This window comes from Zootoca vivipara, chromosome 3, assembly GCF_965207765.1.
Source record: "Zootoca vivipara chromosome 3, rZooViv2.hap1.1, whole genome shotgun sequence".
Classification (NCBI taxonomy): domain Eukaryota; kingdom Metazoa; phylum Chordata; class Lepidosauria; order Squamata; family Lacertidae; genus Zootoca; species Zootoca vivipara.
Genome location: NC_142586.1, coordinates 101,442,132 through 101,460,669, shown reverse-complemented (window position 1 = coordinate 101,460,669; position 18,538 = coordinate 101,442,132). Strand labels below are relative to the sequence as shown.

Genomic DNA, 18,538 nt, shown 5'->3' with positions numbered 1-18,538 from the left:
CTTTTTTAAAAAATAAAAAGTACGACTTCTCGTTTCTTGCTGATCCTTGTTTGTTTCTCGTTGAGTGGGGACGACGGACAGCATCGTGGCGGTCTGGAGAGGCGGGGGGGGGAGGAGGAAAGGGATAGACAGCCGCAGCGACGGTTGATAACGGCTGCTTGAGGGCGTGGGGCCGGATCTCGTTTCGCCCCGCGCCGCGGCTTTTCTATGGTGATTTGGGAACGGGGGGAGGGGAAGGGAGATGGGGCGGGTTAGGAGCGCGGAGGGATCCGGGAGAGCGGTGAGGTGGTTTATGAGGCGCTGCCGGCAGGCGCGCTGTGCCCAGTCTGAGGAGAGCTGCCGAGCAGTTAAGGTAGCAGGAGCGGAGGAGACGACTGACAGCGCGCCACTCCCGCCTACCGCGCTTAGCGAGGCTGCCTTCATCTTCAGCGTTAGCTGCTGCCAAGCCCGGGCCAAGCCACCATGGTTAGCAAACGGGAGAGCGGGGAGAGGCGGTTTGCGTTTTAACTCGGATCGGCGGTTGGGCCGCGCGCAATCGGCGCCTTTTTGACCTGAGGCTGGCGTGAGACGGGGGGGGGGGGAGAGAGAGAGAGAGAGAGAGAGAAGGACATCCGCCTCCCGGGGGGGCTGTGGGAAGGCGCGGACGCGTGGGAGGTAGTTCGTCGTGTCCCGTCCCCCCCCCCAACCCCAAATAGGCGCGTGTTCATCGGCTGGATTCAAAATTCAAACCACCGGCGACGGTTGTTTCCGGCGCCATGCTGCTTTTCTCTCCCTTGCGTTCTGGACGAGGGAGAGATACGCATATGCACACCTACATAGTCGGCGGCAGTTTTCTGCCTAGTCGAGGGATTTTTGTTTAGGGGAAGAGTGGCGGAGAAGGCAGGCGCAGGCGGCAGTTGGCTGCAGGGGCGCGCGCGCGTGTGTTTATGTGGGGCGGGGTGGGTGCAACAGCGTCGTTATAGCAACCGAGATGTCACCGCCGCCCCTTCCTTGGCAGCCCTCGGCTTGGGGGTGGGGAGGCAGCTGCTGGAATCCAGAACAGCCATCGCTTATCTCTCTCTCCCCCACCCCCTAAAAAAATTAAGGCTTGAAGGCGTATTTGGGGAGAAATTCGGTGCATGCGAAACGGCGTGTTGTCGGGGAGGGGGCGGCTGCAAGAGGGAGAAGTTGCGGGGTGTTGCTGCTGCTTGATGCATTGCAAGATCGCACCTGGAGGGGTGGGGAATGCAGGGGGTATCCAAAACGGCTGCGCGAAGTCCCCGGCTTTGCTCTTCCTCAAGTGTAAGGGGGAAAGGGAGAGCAGATCGACCTTCACATTAAAAAAAAATGCAATCTGCAGAAGCCCAGAGGCTTGGAGTTGCATGATGTTTGTGCAAGGAGCGGGGCGGGGAGAGTAGAATGGGGCAGTCGGTGCCCCTGTGCTTGTAGCTGAAGAGTGCAGTCCTGGTAACCTCTGAGATAATATACTGTAAACCGTTCGCTGTTCTTGTGGATCCTTTTTAAAAAATAAAGGTTTTTTCTGTTGATGGCTACTGTCGAGCTGTCACATTATTAAGTAAAACTTGGCAGGGTTATACCGAGTTGTCATGCACTGGAATAAAGGCACTTATTTGGAAGGAGACTTAAGGCAATCAATCTGAGGGTCTGCTTGAACTATCCAGCAGCATAATGCAGAGGCTGTTGCTGCAGTTTTCCCTCTAGGCATAAACCCTTGTGAAGAGAGAGCAGCTTAGTTCTCTAATGGCAACTGTGACTCCCGTTGGGAGCACATCAAGGATATGTAAAAGGGAAAAAATATTTCCTGCTAATTTTGCAGTAGGATCTTAAAGGCATTAGTGAGAAAGCTGTGCACGATTTGATACTCCTAGTCTTTTGCAAAGCAAGGATGTGCTGTGTGAAGGAGATGGCTGCAGACCTCTGGCTTGGCAGTCATGGGTTTATTTTCACTTCCTATTGAAGGAATTGCTTAGATGAGCTCAGTTAATACCTTTTCACTCAAGTGAAGTTGAATGATTTGTTTTGACACTAAGGTTGTATGCAGATGTATTTATCAAGGGACTAGCTTTTCAGTTGCCATAAAAGTAGAGGTTCATATACCAAGGGATAATTTCAGGTCTTCAAAGCTATCAAGATTCCAGTTAGTGCTAGTATTCTGGGAACCTCATCTACAAGATGAACATATTTGAAAGTTGTTTTCTGTTACCCTGTCAGAGGCTTAATATTGACCATCTTCTAAATACTTTTACATACCTTAAATATATTGGGTGCAGTGTTCTGAATATACACTGTATTTGTAAAAGTGCAGTGCTTGTCTCACAAACATAGTGACCTACCTGAGAGAAATTACATTGCTTTAGATTTGGAGAGTAGATGTAAACCATTTTGTAAGTGTTCTGCAACATGTTTAATTTGGGTATGTCAGCCTCAGCAGCTGTCTCTTAAGCAGCCAACCCTGGACTATGAAGTTGTTCCTGGAATATGAATATACTGAAGGCTGGAAAAATGCAAGATGCCAGATCACAAACACTCCAGAAAAATAAATATGTTGACACCTAGGAATATAAACTTACCATTGGCCGGCCACTTGAGAACCATATACTGGCCTAGATGGAACACTGGCCTAATTCCACAGACCCTTTGCATTCTTTAAAGGCCTCTGCTTTGAGGCATTGGAGATTTTTTTTAGTGCCTCCCTATGATACCTTGTATTCCCGGGTACTGTTTGTTGCTCAAGCAATGTAATGTGGGTAAATGGTCAAACTGGAGTAAAAAAATTATTGGAGAAAAACACTTTGAGAGAGGATCTTATCCAAAACTCAGGCTTTCTTACTGATGTCATCCTTTTTGGAGCTCCTCTTGCATAAATCTGTTGGTAGCCGTGCTGTTAGTATACAGTAGGTGTTGGGTTCAAAGCCAACAAGCAAAATTGGATTTCCTTCTCTATTGCCAAATACAGTATTTTCTTCCACAGTGCTGTATTCCAACCTGGAATCCTTCACATAAGGATTACTGGTCACTATTTTCCCCTCTGTCCTCAATGGAGTTTGCCTTAAAGCATTATTTTTCCATCTACAACCACAGGAATTGCTCTTGGTTCCTTTTTTTTCAAAGCTTGTCCATAGCTTGTTGCTCACGACCTACACTTTAAAAGTCTTTTTTTGGGGGGGGGTGAAATTAGGGATGTCATGGGGAGAGATGGGTTTCATCAAGAGAGTTAGATGCTATCATTATTTATTAAATTTGTATACTGCCCTTCATCTGTAGAACAAAACAAAAATCCCTCTCCCACAAACACATTTAAAAGGGTATAGGATGTTAGTCAGCCAAAAGCCTGGTCGAAGAGGAACATTTGCACCAGGTACCTAAAGGTATATAACGGGTCAGCAAACTTTTTCAGCAGGGGGCCAGACTATATTTTGGGGGGGAAATGAACAAATTCCTATGCCCCACAAATAACCCAGAGATGCATTTTAAATAAAAGGACACATTCTACTCGGGTAAAAACATGCTGATTCCCGGACCGTCCACAGGCCGGATTGAGAAGGTGATTGGGCCGCATCCGGCCCACGGGCCTTAGTTTGGGAACCCCTGGAAAATGAAGGCTTAATAATTCCACATACAGAGTCACTGCAGAAAAGGCTCGTTCTTTCATTGAGGAGGCAGAGGAAGAAGGGCCTCAGGATGGTTGCAGGGTCTGTGTAGCTGTAGATTCCATTGTAGCTGATCCTGCGGGTTAAACCACAGAGCCTAGAGCTTGCTGATGAGAAGGTCAGCGGTTTGAATCCCTGTGACAGGGTGAGCTCCCGTTGCTCTGTCCCAGCTCCTGCCAACATAGCAGTTCGAAAGCACATCAAAGTGCAAGTAGATAAATAGGTACCGCTCTGGCGGGAAGGTAAACGGGGTTTCCGTGTGCTGCTCTGGTTTGCCAGAAGCGGCTTTGACATCCTGGCCACATGACCTGGAAGCTGTATGCCGGCTCCCTTGGCCAATAACACGAGATGAGCGCCGCAACCCCTGAGTCGGTCACGACTGGACCAAATGGTCAGGGGTCCCTTTACCTTTTACCTTACAGCATAAGTTAAGATACTTGTAGATGTGAATGACAGGTAGTAGCGACACCCCAAAATTCCATTCATACTATGATTTTTAGGTCAGATTGTTGTTTCTCTTGATAGAGCTACCGTGTTTCTCCGAAAATAAGACACCGTCTTATATGTATTTTTCCTATTAAAAAAAAAACCCCACAGTGGCTTATTTTCAGGGGATGTCTCACTTAAACGCATCCAGCCTTGCCTCTTCCTTGGGGCCCTCCAGAACTGTGCCTATCACTGTCTTATTTTCGGGATATGGCTTATATTGCACAAATGCTTAGAAATCCTGCTATGGCTTATTTTATGGGTATGTCTTATTTTAGGAGAAACGGTACTACAGAATATTATAACTGGTAATTTTTAGTGAAAGTATATGGTCAATTCAGTGTATTAGTAGTTATGCCAACACCAAACGTCTGTGGTGATGACCTCTTTTGGATGTGGGCCCCTCATTAATCCTAGCTTGCATGAAGGGATCCACTTTCATCTTGCATAGGCCTACCTACCTCATATTTGAACTTGCTCACTTTACCTTGGCACGATAGAGGAGTGCTAGTTTACACCAACACATCATGATACCTTCCATTAGTTTCTCTGTCGTAATCTGAATTTCTCACACAACTTCTCCATGTTTTTTAGTTTTTGATTACTTCATCCTGTAAGAAAATGTTTCCTCTTTCTTTGCCACAAGTATATACCTAGACCCTAACCAGATGTTTGGAAGTATTCTATAAATGCAGCACATATGAGCTATGTGTGCTATTGGCATGCACTCTTTCCAGGAAATGTATGAATTGCAAAACTAGAAATTTTACCTCAAAGTCAATTTATTTATACCGGTTCTTCCTCCCACTCAAGTAATTTAAATCAATCCACCTTGCTTCATGGAGCAGGTCTAGCTCTGAAACAGGTGAACAGGGTCCTTGATCATATGCAGAATGTACAGCTTGCACCAGTGACTCACCACAGTCTGTTCAACTTACTGAAGCAAAGCTTCTTGCTATACAAAGTTGCAGTACACTTCAAATGTTGCACAATGCAGCTCTTTGGTGAATAAGGGGTATAGTATGCCTGAAATACCTCTCATCCCCCAACCCCTGCTCATGTAAGATTGTGGATAAGGATGAAATACCTGATCCACCTCTCTCCATCCCACCTGGCACATATTTATTCAGAAATACAATTGATTCCTGTGGACCTGATGGAACACACTCCATTTGTGTTCCAATAAGTGAGTTAACGAAACAATTTGATGGTGGGGGAAATAGGCAAAACATGAGCATGACTTTGATTATGAGCCGCTCAGTCTTGCTGTTTTCACTGTCTCACTGAATCAGTTTCCTGAGGGGAAGTGAGCAGCAAGTTCACAAGACTCCTGCTAAATGTTTTTTAGTCATAGTATTCATGGTAACCAAGTGTGGTGCTTCTTGCAGGCTTCACTTCATGTATAGTTACCCCAGCACCCTCTACTTCCATTATATAAGTTTAGCTATATGTGTATGGCCATTTAGACAGTATATAAAAATAGATGGTGTTATGCTCAAACTCATAAAGCAGAAGTGAAGGGTGTGAAGCAAACTGAGATAGCCCTTTGTGTATTTTTCTTTTGCCTCTTCCACCACACACACACACACTTACCTACCTTGAGCCCACAGAGAGAGTTAGGATCTTGGTTTATAAAACTAAAGACATTTTTTGTTGAAATACATACTGAGGTGCACCTTAGGTGTGGTATTTTCAAATGGAATGCAGTACACTACAGGGTTATGAAGTGCAGGCCTGTGTAGCTTGTGGTTTGAAAGCCATCTAAAAGGAAGCTTACCAGCAACATACAGTGATGCACCAAGGCTTCAAATATATTTGTGCCAGAACAGTTAAGTCCCATCCTTCAGTATCTTGTCACCTTTTTCTTTGGTACCTAAACTATAGGAAGCTTGAGTATGGGGAAGGCAGTTCACATCATTCCACTTTGGTTCATATGTCTGTACAGGGCACTCCCTATTTGCACATTGGTTGCATTCTAGGCATTTGCCATGTCAGCGGAGCACACATAACCCCACCCTCTTTCAAGTCCAAAATGACCGATGTGTCTGTCAATTAAACATGCACAAAATGGTCACTGCCTGTAATTGGAATTTTTTTGTACATCTAGTTGGAGATTGGGGAGGCTTGCAACTTAACCTGAAAATAATTGAATCTGGGAATATAAAAGTGAAGATTGCTTGAAAATGTGACAGATTTGAACATTAATTTCTATTGTATCCAGAGAAACAGTTCAGGTGGTCTGCTGGTGAAGGAGGTTGCTACTGCTTGGCTTAATATGGTCAGTTAAAATTGGTTGAATGGTTCTGTGGTAGATTGGGCTATGGTTCTGTGGCAGACTGGGCTAGAAATCAGTGTTCTGGATCTTTGGGCTTCCAGATGCTGCATTGAGCTGCATCATTCCTAATATTGGCTAAACTGACTAGGGATAATGAGGGTTGTAATCCAACACCATTTGGTGACCCAAGATTGAAGGGCACTGTGGTAGATGATGCAAACTGAAATGCTTTCGTATTATGACTAATCTGATGTAATATAACTTGGCTTCAGGTGGGGGATTTAAAATAAGACAATATAACCAAGCTCTCATTTTTGTTCTAATAATGAGGTTATAGATAGTTTTTCCAAGGGAAGTGTGGCATTGGTAACCGCTTATAAATTTTGGGATCCTTTGGAAAATAAGTAATGAAATCATACTTTTTAAAATGTTAGCTTGATTTTATTGATTTCAAGATGCTTACATTTAATTGTATGGTACTATTAATAAGTAATATTAATATTATTGGGTGAATATGCTACTGAACACTTTATATTGCATGCAATTTTCACTAGGCTTTTTTAAATTTGGAGACTGATTTGTACATATAGGGGTTTTTGTATTGTGGCCTTGTCATCTTACATGCTATAAATTACTGCTATATTTAAAATTGAAATACAATTTTAAGGTACTCCTGAGTGCAATGAGTTTTTTTGGTGTTTATGAAACTGATAAATGCTAAGAGATTTAGTAGAATTTAAAACATTGTTCACATATCTGTTTCTTGGAAGAACTACAGTTCACTCTTGACAACGACAAAAAATATATATATATATAATAACTTTCCATTATGTAAACCATTATGATGCACATCTAAGATGTGTTTTTCCTATAAAACCATCATTACTCTTAATGTTGAAAATTAAGTTTGCATTGAGGAAAATCTATATTTGCACCTGAAAGAAGCAGGATGTGGTTAAGATGTTTAAAATCTTGCTAGCATTTTGCTGTGGTTTCTGTGAACATATTGGAATTGAATCACATGGGAACATTTGATGCAACCTGTAGCATACAAGTATAGCTCAGTTTATGCTGTAGGAAGTCCCATTGGGGTTCTTGACATAACCCAGTAACATTACTTTTTTCCAAGAAGTGTATATTTTAAAGCATGATACCTATTGTGCATTATTCCCTACAATAAGTGTTACACAACCAGCTTGCTTCCCAGTCCAAATCAACAGGATTGCAAGTTAAGGTGAGGCTCTCCATAGAAATAGGCATATGTGCCCTACTTAAAGTCATGAGCTTGCTCAAGCTCAATATATGGCAGGTACTTTGTAATAGCTGAAAGGATTATTCTATGCCTCAGATGAATATTGTGCCAGAGCTTCAGGGCAATTGAAAACTGCTCTTAGTGCCAGGGAACAAATAGTACTGTTGATGTACAGTCTCTATAGCATTATGACAAGTAATTGGCTAGGCCTCTAGTTCCAGTCATATCAAATGAATCCTTGATGTACAATTTAATTTAAATAGTTTTCTGGATAAGTGACATGTCATCAGATTTGTGAAATTTACTGGATACAATATTGGATATCAATCTTTAGTTTTCCATTGTTACGATTCACTTTGATCATGCTCAACACAAAGCTGCTTCAGCACTGCTGTTTGTTTGTTTTGCATTATTTAATTGAGGTAGAATATCGCTTGAGCAAACTGCCATCTGGCTTAGTTTCCCTGCTGCACCCAAGCAGTTGGCTGCTACGTAAGGGCAAGGGATGAGAGCTCAACCTGTCCCAGCTGTCGGCCAGAAAATCATCTGATGCAGATAACTCCTCTTCCCTTCATAAAAACTGCAGCTGTATGAGAAGGGCATGCAGGACCCCCCCATCACTTTGCAACGGACCAAGGGCTACTGAGATATTAGACCTATTCTTTATTGAAAGGCAGTGCCCAGATTGAACCCAAGTAGACTTAATGTCCATTCAGAATTTTTTTTCTGATTCTGGCATTCTCAAAATGATTCCTGGCCAAGCTTTATGTGGAAGTGGTAATTGCTTCAAATACTCTAGAAATAGCGGTGTTTTTAGGAGCGGCAAATCTGTAAGTAGGATGTCAATTTCCAAGGTACTAATTTAATTTTCCTCTATCTTTATAGGCTGATCAACTGACAGAAGAGCAGATTGCAGGTGAGATTCTAAAAATACACTACTTGTGATCATGGTGATATAAAACTTGCGTAGTTTTCAGTTGATGTGCAACTTTGTAGTTATCATAAGTAGCTGTGGTGCTATAAGTTGTATTGCAGAACTCTGATAATTAGATAAACATTCCTTGTGTCACACAGCCTTATTTTTTATCAGTACCCCTAATATTATTATATAACTAAGAACTAACTACACATGACTTCCCTGACATTCCTAACTCAACTCACAGGATAGAATTGTTGCATTGCCTATTTGTTAACCTGCATATTTTATAATACTTGCTTTTCTTGCTGTAACAAATTGGCATGTGTGCACTTCTATACTACAAGTAGAGTACACATTTACAAGCTTTCTCTCCTTGTGCAGCAAATTACACAATCTGGATTCATACTGACTCCTCCCTCCTTTGTTGCTATTAGCCAAGTAAGATAAGAGATTAAGATATTGGTATTTTTGGTTAGGGGGATTGATTTGTGTATGTGAACATTTAGATTTTTGTACTTCAGATCATTAATATTTGTCGAGTGCTAAAACTTTGCTTAATTCAAGCCCAAGTATAATGATAAACTTCACTTTTAAATTTTTTAAAGGAGATGCTGTCACAACGTAGTATGTTGAATAATGCAATTATTCACGTGTATCCAGTGCACTTAAGTTTAATAGTCTCTTAGAAGGTGTGATGCCAGTTTTTTAATAGTTTGTGACCAGACCAAACTGTGGAAGTCAGCAAACAGTTGCCTGGTAGCATCAAGAGAAATTGTGTACATGTGTTAGTATAAATACTTATTTGTAGCTGGTCAGAATAAACATTGATTTTGTACAGTTTCCGTTGAACACAAGCACTTAAATAATATTGGTGTAGCTAACATCTGCTGGTTAGTGAATCAAATCAACTGCTACACCATTTGTAGTCTTGGATTGATAGTGTTGAGTGATGTGGTGATTCCATATTTATCAAATGGCTCATTTTAAAAGTTCTCAAATCAGGTATAATTTATATTCATTAACACTTTTAAAGCATAGCTAACACTATGCTGGTGGAAGGATTTCCCCAAAATTCAGGGCCTGCTTTTATGTGGGACAAGATGGGTAAGGTGCTTTCCATGGTCCAATACATGTCAGGTCTCTAGAAAAGTGTCCAATGGCAAATGTTGTGATACTTTGCACTGAAGGGGTGAACATTGTATGCTACTATTGTTAAGGTGTGTATGAAAGTAGTGTTATTGTTGTATTGATTCCTGTATACAATGGGGGAAATTGGGCATTTAAGTTTTGGGAATGAGATGCCCTTTATTTAAAGCTGTCCTCTGAATATTACCAAGTGTATAAAACTCAGTTGTCTACTAACCTTGTTCTAAAGCAAGTGATCAATAATAAAAAGTAGCAATAAAAATAAAGGGACAGTTAAAAAATGTTCTGTGGCTATTGAATATGGAGCAAGTTGCTGATGTAATCTTAAAATCTTAGTAAAACATTTTTCATTTATTGTGCTTTTAGTAACTTCCCTAAGTGGTTTTATACAGTAGGTAGGCTTTATCCAGGGCATGTACTAGGTACTCCATACTTGAAAGGTATTTCCTCACCCTCCCTGAGGAATCTACTAGGCCAGCCACTGGATAGAACTAAAACACTGAGTTAACCAGCCCTTTAAATTTTCTTTTCCATTTCTTTGATTCATGATGTGTAGAGCATTGATTATAAATGGTGTATAGCGTGATTCTGTAAGATGGGAATAAGGGGTAGTTATGAATAGTAAGTGCCTTTGTAATGGGCAAATTTAAAAAGTATGCTGACATTTGTAGACACAGTTTGCTGCATTGGGTTGAATGGGCAGCACTTATGCGGTTTGCCACCCATTCTGCACATAGAATATATACATTTTTTCACATGTTCTAGGCTGAGCCATACTCATATTGAGCCTTAAGAAGTGGTAAGTGTTCAGAAGCTAGATAAAGAGCACCATGCAAGTGTTGGTGTATTTTGTCAAAAGTTACACAACTGAACTCTAGTGGGAACCAAATCAAGATGTCAGGATACTAAACCAGTAAAATGCGTTTTTGCATAGAACATGGGATAAATGTGTCCACTGTCAGCATATTGATAGAAGGTATACATTATCAGAAATAATAATAAAGTAGAGCCAGTGTGGCGTAATGATTAAAGCGTTGGGCTAGGACCTGGGAGAACAGGGTTCGAATCCCCACTCAGCTGTGATGCTCCCTAGCTAACCTTGGGCCAGTCACCATCTCTTAGCCTAACCTACCTCATAAGGTTGTTGTGAGGATGAAATGGGGAGGAGGTGAACCATGTACACTGCCTTGATCCTTGAAAGATAAAGGTGGTATATAAATGTAGTAAATAAAGTTTCTTACGTATTAAAGAATAGAATATTGTGGTATAGGGAAAGTTCTGAGGGATTCATATTATATTCCACATTTCTGATACTTGTGCTTCAGTGAATAGCAGTGGTGTTTGTGAACATGAGGTTAAAGAGGTGCATAAGTGGCAGAGGGAAAGCAAGTGGAGTATTTAAACATGCACAGGCTGGGTATAAACATGGCTTCCAAATTCCAGGAAGTAACAGGAGGCCTGCATTAAATTTGCTTTTTACAACAGCCTTAGGATAGAGGCTATGGCAGTCCAAACTTATGTTATCCTTGCTATCGACTCTTAAGTGGTCAGCACTCAGAAGTATGAATTGTATGTGACATATCCATTCTTTGCTACATTTCTCCAAGTCCTAAACTAAACCAAGGCAGAACTCAGTGAAATATTTTCCTGGATTCTTACATCATTGTGTGGGAGGTAGAGGGATTTATATTTTCCTATGGTGGGGGGGGGGGAGCTCCCTAATGTAGAAATCCATAACAGGGATTCAGTCTAACATTTTGTTCAAATCTTTCTCTGTGTGTGTTTAAAGGGTTCATGAAATGACATTTATACATGCCTCTCCCAAAGTTGTTTAATACAGGGGGAAATGCTACTTTCTTCTGCTGAATGTGTAAACTGGTCTTAACCTTAACATATTTGGCTTTTTCCTGGTTAACTGAAAGAAACAAATATCCCTAATGTGAAACTAAAAAGATACTTTAACTACTGAGGGGAGGGTTGTTGTTATTTTTTTGCCATAAAGCTTTAGATAAACTGTTGAAACAAATAAAACAGTAATGAGTGTAGTAGTCTGAACTAATCTTTCAGTTCAAGCTCGAAACCTGCTTAAATGCTATCTGAAAGTCATGGAAAAACTGAGAAACATGGAATGAGGCTGCAGTATTAGGAGTCTCACTGTATTTGGAGTCAATTTAAAGCAGGGAAAGGAAGCTTTTGGCTCTCCAGATGTTGGACTGCAGTTCCCGCCTTCCATGACCATGGAACATGACTGCTAGGGCTGTTGGGGGTTCTAGAAACATCTGGAGAGCCACATACTCCCCTTCACTGTTCTTGCTTTTTTAAAAAAGTTCAACCCAATTACTGATCTTACCACGCTAATCTGAATGCAGGAAGATTTTTCATTCTTGGTTTGCCAGAACCCACAGTTGATGCAGTAGTTTCATAACTGAAATATGATATATGTCTTACTGATAGTACAAGCAGTTTAGCAATGGGGCATCTATCAACGCAAAAGCTTCATTTTCTTAGTCAAATTTCCAAGATTGTTCAGTTCCATGAATTTCAAACTGCTTAACAGGTGTGCTATGCCATGGTCATAGCAGTTTGTGATAAACTACTGTCAACACAGAGGTGAGCCAATCCTATGGGCAGAAGGATAGGAAGGTGCTGCACATGGAAGAGAGAATTAGTGAAAATCTTCCATAGGAGCATCCAGTTCAGAGTTCCATTCCACAAACCTATACAGTCTTACTTTGGAAGTCGAACGGAATCTGTTCCAGAAGTCCATTCAACTTCCAAAAGTTTTGGAAAACAAAGCATGACTTCTGATTGGCTGCAGGAAGCTCCTGCAGCCAGTCGGAAGCTGCACCGGATGCTTGGCTTTCAACAACTGGAACACTCACTTTCAGGTTTTGATCGTTCGGGAGGCAAGGTGTTTGAGATCCAAGGTACAACTGTATCTCATTCTATATCTCCATTTTTCCATATACTGTTTATATCTGTATATATTTCCATATACCTTTGGGCAAATTAATACTGATATTCTTTTTCTATTAAAACTTCTGCTCTTATCTCAACAAGATTATCAGCATCGATCCAGCTCTGCTTTAACTATCAGAGAGGCTAGCTATCCTGTTTTTCTCTGCAACTGAGCATCTAACCTTACATGGTCACCTTCAGTATTGGGATTGAACACTCTGCTCTTAAAATTAAGGGTAGAATAAAGTCTATGAACATGCAGAGATAATGGAGAGCCTTTCAAGTATTCTTCAGTCATGTCAGGGGGAAAAGGTGGAGTATAAATAATAATAAAAAATAAAGTAGCACAAATCATGTAATAAAAGACTCAAAAATATATAGACCATTGTTCATTACTAGAAAGGGACAGGAATATTAGTTGGGAATGTCAGAAACCTGGTAGAAAAGTGATAATTGGTAAAATAATAGATTCCTCTGGTTCTATACATGTGCAAAGTAACTAGCATGCTATATACGGTGCACTGAAAACCTTCCACAGAACAAATAGCTTCAAGGTGCTTCATGGGAAACAATTCATGAATGAAATAACAGTCAACTTTGGAATCTTAAAGACAGAATTAGTAAATTCATTTTGGAAGCATGAAAGTTTAAAACTGCTATAAAAAGGGGTTGGATAAATGCATACTGCAGGATGGAAAGGATATGAATACCAGTGTGGCAGAGTAAATAGTTTCTAAAGAATGTCATAAAATGTAAGGATTATATTGATAATAGGAAACGAAGAAAGGAGGTGGGTCTTTGATAAACACAGATGAAAGTTATAATAATTGAGTAGAGATACTTCAGAGAAGCTAATGCATACTTTGCATCCATTTTCAGAGAAAAATGGAAGACCCTCTTAATAATTTTCTTCAGGGAGGGTGTCTCAAGGACTACTAATAAGCATAGGTATGCTCACCAATTCCTTGCTCCTGGGGAGAAGGTGGAGTCAGTGGGTGGTTTTGGTGGAGCCCATAATGGGAGAAGAGCTAGGAGTTCTGGTATCAAAGATAGTGGAAATGAGGCTATTTGCCTTTATTTCCACAAATAATGTTCCCTGAGAATTGAATGTCCACCTTGGTTCAAATTGATATGAAGAGAATTTTCTCATTGGGATGTTAGTGTTTGTAGTCTAGTTCACACCTCTCTCCAAGTGGGAAATGGCACTCAGTGTATACCGTAGCTATAGTTGAATTGGTGGTAACCATTCAGGAAGTATTATGCGATTTTGGACAACTTCCTATGCTGTGACAGTAGAAAAAGAAAATGGTACTCAGAATTACTAAGAAAGGGATTGAAAATAAACAGCCTATCATAATGTTAGTATATGCAACTTCGATGCTACCATGTTTGGAATATATCTGGTCACTCCATTCAAATAAACCACAGGGAAAGATACAGAAAGGAACAAATGATGGATAAGGTATTAGAGAACCTTTTTCTATGAGGAAATAATGATTATGGCTTTTCCAGTACAAAAGAATTCAAACAGTTGTCTCAACATGCTGTAAACTTGTTGAAAAATTGGCTAATCACATGAAAATCATGGACTTTTGGTCTGATCTAGCAGGGCTGCTCTACAATTACATTCTTGGCAAGACTTTGCCATTTGTACACAATGCAGGTCAGCTTGATTAACAGCCCTGGTTTCTGCTCAAGGCAGGTTACATTGGAGAGTGTTCCGAAAATGTTAGATGCCACAGATCTTGCTGAAACCATATTCGTTTGGATCTGGATGTGCTTTAGTTTCTTTGGATTCATTCATTGTGCTTCTCAATTCCTGTGCAGTTTAAGAGAGTTTGTAGAAATAAAAAGTTGTACAAGCATATCTTTAGTTTTAAGCTGTCTAATCTTTATATCCTATAGAATTCAAGGAAGCCTTTTCGCTATTTGATAAGGATGGAGATGGTACTATAACGACAAAAGAACTGGGGACAGTGATGAGGTCACTTGGGCAGAATCCAACAGAAGCAGAGTTACAGGACATGATCAATGAAGTAGATGCTGATGGTAAGCTTGGTCTAAAATAGTTAAGTCGCTGCAACACCAATGGCTTTCATTTAACAACCAAATTATCTTACAGGCAATGGCACAATTGACTTCCCTGAATTTTTGACAATGATGGCAAGAAAAATGAAGGATACAGACAGCGAGGAGGAAATTAGAGAAGCATTCCGTGTATTTGATAAGGTATTCAATTAATACACTCGGGAGGGGGAATATCTGAAACTGCAAAATCAGAGAATTTCCATATTCAGCACCAGTTTTCTAGTTTCAGCTAAGTTAGCATCTGCTCTCCATTTGGCTAGGTTGTTTAACTCAATCAATTAAACTTAGTTCTTTAAAACACTTCATACTTTCCTATTAATGCTTTTAGGAGATTGGTTCCTACTGGTTCTGATAAGTCTGCTGTTGATACATTTTATTGCTTAACCCATTTCATGAGCATTTTGAGAATTTGTTACTGTTTAAGATCTTATGTCCAGTTACTTCGTCACATTTCTGAAAAAGATCAAGCCACAGTTGGAATTTGAAACTAAACCTCTCATGAACCTGTCATATATGTTCCCTGTGAGAACAAGATGTTGGACCAGATGGGCCTTTGGCCTGATCCTTTCAGTTCTTCTTAGGTTCTTAACCCATTAACAAATTGTTGTATGTTTGCAGAACAATTTTGAGATATTCCCATTTCTTAAGTAGTTCTTGTTGAGGCAGGAAAGGAAGCAGTCAGATACTGTGACAACTCATAAATATTAGCCATTCATATTGCTACTGCCCTGCATAACCTATGTTGGAACTAGTTCATAATAACATTCTTTACTCGGTTGTGGAAGTCTAGTGATGCAACCAAGCAACAGTCTAGCTAGTCAACAACTGCATAATATGACTGGTTTCTGAAATTTAAATGGTATGTTTCTTACAAAACAATAAAAGTATAGGCAATTCGGGGACAATTTACATATTGGCAACACCATTCATGTGGGACCCAGGTGGCGCTGTGGTTAAAACCACTGAGCCTAGGGCTTGCTGATCAGAAGGTCGGCGGTTCGAATCCCTGTGATGGGGTGAGCTCCCGTTGCTTGGTCCCAGCTCCTGCCAACCTAGCAGTTCGAAAGCACGTCAAAATGCAAGTAGATAAATAGGAACCGCTACAGCGGGAAGGTAAACGGCGTTTCCATGTGCTGCTCTGGTTTGCCAGAAGCGGCTTTGTCATGCTGGCCACATGACCTGGAAGCTATACGCCGGCTCCCTCAGCCGATAATGCGAGATGAGCGTGCAACCCCAGAGTCGGTCACGACTGGACCTAATGGTCAGGGGTCCCTTTACCTTTAATACCATTCATAACTTGAGTGACCTGCATGTTAATTTTAGACCCAAGGCAGTCCAAAATACAGGTGGTGCTATACATTTTAAGTAGCCCAAAATTTCTGGCCATGTTGTGCACCTCTAGGCAAGGGTGGGATTTGAAGGGGATAGTGGATTTAAAAATATGGAAGTTATGCATGATCAAGGCAGTCTCTGTCATTAATTTCCTGTTGCATGAGTACTAACATGCACACACCTGGATATAGCAAAGCTCTACATACTACTTGTAAATGTTTTACAGGATGGTAATGGTTATATTAGTGCTGCAGAGCTCCGCCATGTGATGACAAATCTTGGAGAGAAATTAACAGATGAAGAAGTTGATGAGATGATTAGAGAAGCAGATATTGATGGTGATGGTCAAGTAAACTATGAAGGTAAAATTGATAACTGGTTTTCTCATTGACTAATAAACCCCAGCTGCCTGAACTTACTGGCCAGAATACAAAGGTGGTTTGTTTCCATGCACATGTTGGGATATTCCATACTGTACTTGCATTCTTTGCTGCTGCTTCAGCATTTGCAGCAAAGCTAGTGTAGTTCAGTATGGTCTAACTACCATTCTGCCACAAACTTAAATATGCTTAATAAATAATGAATAATAAACTTTGCATATGTCTGTACAGTAGGAAAGTGGTCTGTTCTCAGTGTAATGCAGACAGTGACTTTTTATAATACATAGCTGGTAGGTTTGTTCAGAAGTGCCATTGTAGTTTAAGTTGATCACTTATGTAAGAATAAGCTCACTAAACAGACAAACAATTTCCAATACTTAAAATACAAGCCATTAAAATATCTGTTAGGATTAAAAAAGTGCCTTAACCTAGCACCTAAAAGATACACATAGTGGCCTGACCTAGGAAACTAATTCAGTGTGTCTAATACTTGAAATCTTCATGTAGATTCCTAGATGGATAGCTTTTCAAGGTAGATAAGAAGTTTTGAAGGAAAACTGAGCAATGTGTATTGATGCAAGGAGGGGAGCTACTAGTAGTCACAAGCTGTATTTTAATTGTTGCTTTTAAATGTCCTCCAATGTATTTTGATTATTTTTAACGAGCTAGTTTTTATTAATGTTGGAAGCTGCTTTGAATCCCTGCTTGGGGAAAAAGGCAAGATATAAATCCATTTTTTAAACTCCTTATCATTTAATGTATATGAAATTGATCTGCCTAAGTTGTACAGACCAACCAGTAAGAGTATTTCTAATAAGTAGAACCACTTAATGTTGCAAATTGATTCTTAATATGTTCATGTTGCAAGAATACTTGAATAAACATGACTGTCTCTTTTCCTCTACAGAGTTTGTACAAATGATGACAGCAAAGTGAAGACACTGTACAGAATGTGTTAAATTTCTTGTACAAATTGTTTATTTGCCTTTTTCTCTGTTTGTAACTTATCTGTAAAAGGTTTCCCCCTACTGTCAAGAGAATATGCATGTATAGTAACAAACTCATTCCTCCATGTTTTTCCCTTTATCTGTCATCCTGATATTTTGGGAAAATGATCAAAGTAACAAATGTTTGCATGTGGCTTACTCTGGATATTTAAGCCCTTCCACACTTCTAAAGCTAGATGATGTGTTGGTCAAATGAGGGAACATCTAGGTTATGCCTGTTTTAAAATTAGTTCTTTTAGGAAACTTAGCATGTTGTTGAAATGTAGTCTTAACTCTTTGTGGACTATGGACAGTCAACAATATGGAACTTAAAAAGTTTGCACTATTGCAAAACGGGTGTATTATCCAGGTACTCGTACACTATTTTTTGTACTGCTGGTCCTGTACCAGAAGACCTTTTATTCTATGGTTACTATGCTTTTAAAACTTTTGTTCAGCCACTTATTTTCAAAAGAATCTGCTTATGGCACAACTTGCCTCAAATCCATTCCAAGTTGTATATTTGTTTTCCAATAAAAAATTACAATTAACCCATATTGTTCCTATGTCTCTGTAAAATTTTTGTATATCTCTTGTCATGTTAATTCTTGATACTTCAATAGGAACTGCAGTTAGACTTAAAGAATGTCGGGGAGATGGCCCACTGGACCTTCCATGTTAGGTATTTGTTGTCTGTAATGCCTCTATTGACACATGAAATCATTGATCTATTCTGTATGGACACCCTCAACTGTAAGGGACTGGGTTTGGGGTGTTTCTGGAGCTGGTTCCAAGTTGGGAGCTGTCGCCATAGTGGTGTTTTCAATTATACCCACTGCATTAATTCGATTACCTCTGATTGCATTATTGTAAAAAGCTGAAAAGCATTGTACACAATGTTTGAAGAATGGATTGAAAGCTTCAGTCTCTAGAGTGCAGCAGCTCATCTGCTAAGAGGTGGACAGATACTTGCATCATTTCTCAAAGCATAAGCACTGACTGCTGGTCTGTTTCTGGGCTCAATTCAAAGTGCTGGCACAAATGGCTTTGAGTACAACTGATTATA

The 18,538-nt window shown here is 40.3% G+C and overlaps 1 protein-coding gene across 1 annotated transcript; it reads left to right on the top strand.

Moving 5' to 3' along the window:
• The first annotated feature begins 337 nt into the window (after positions 1-337).
• CALM2 (calmodulin 2) lies at positions 338-18,027 on the top strand. Its single transcript, XM_035111162.3, has 6 exons — positions 338-465; positions 8,549-8,579; positions 14,592-14,735; positions 14,809-14,915; positions 16,333-16,468; positions 17,394-18,027. The coding sequence occupies exons 1-6, from the start codon at positions 463-465 to the stop codon at positions 17,420-17,422; spliced, it is 450 nt and encodes a 149-aa protein (XP_034967053.1). The 5' UTR covers positions 338-462; the 3' UTR covers positions 17,423-18,027.
• The last annotated feature ends 511 nt before the right edge of the window (positions 18,028-18,538 follow it).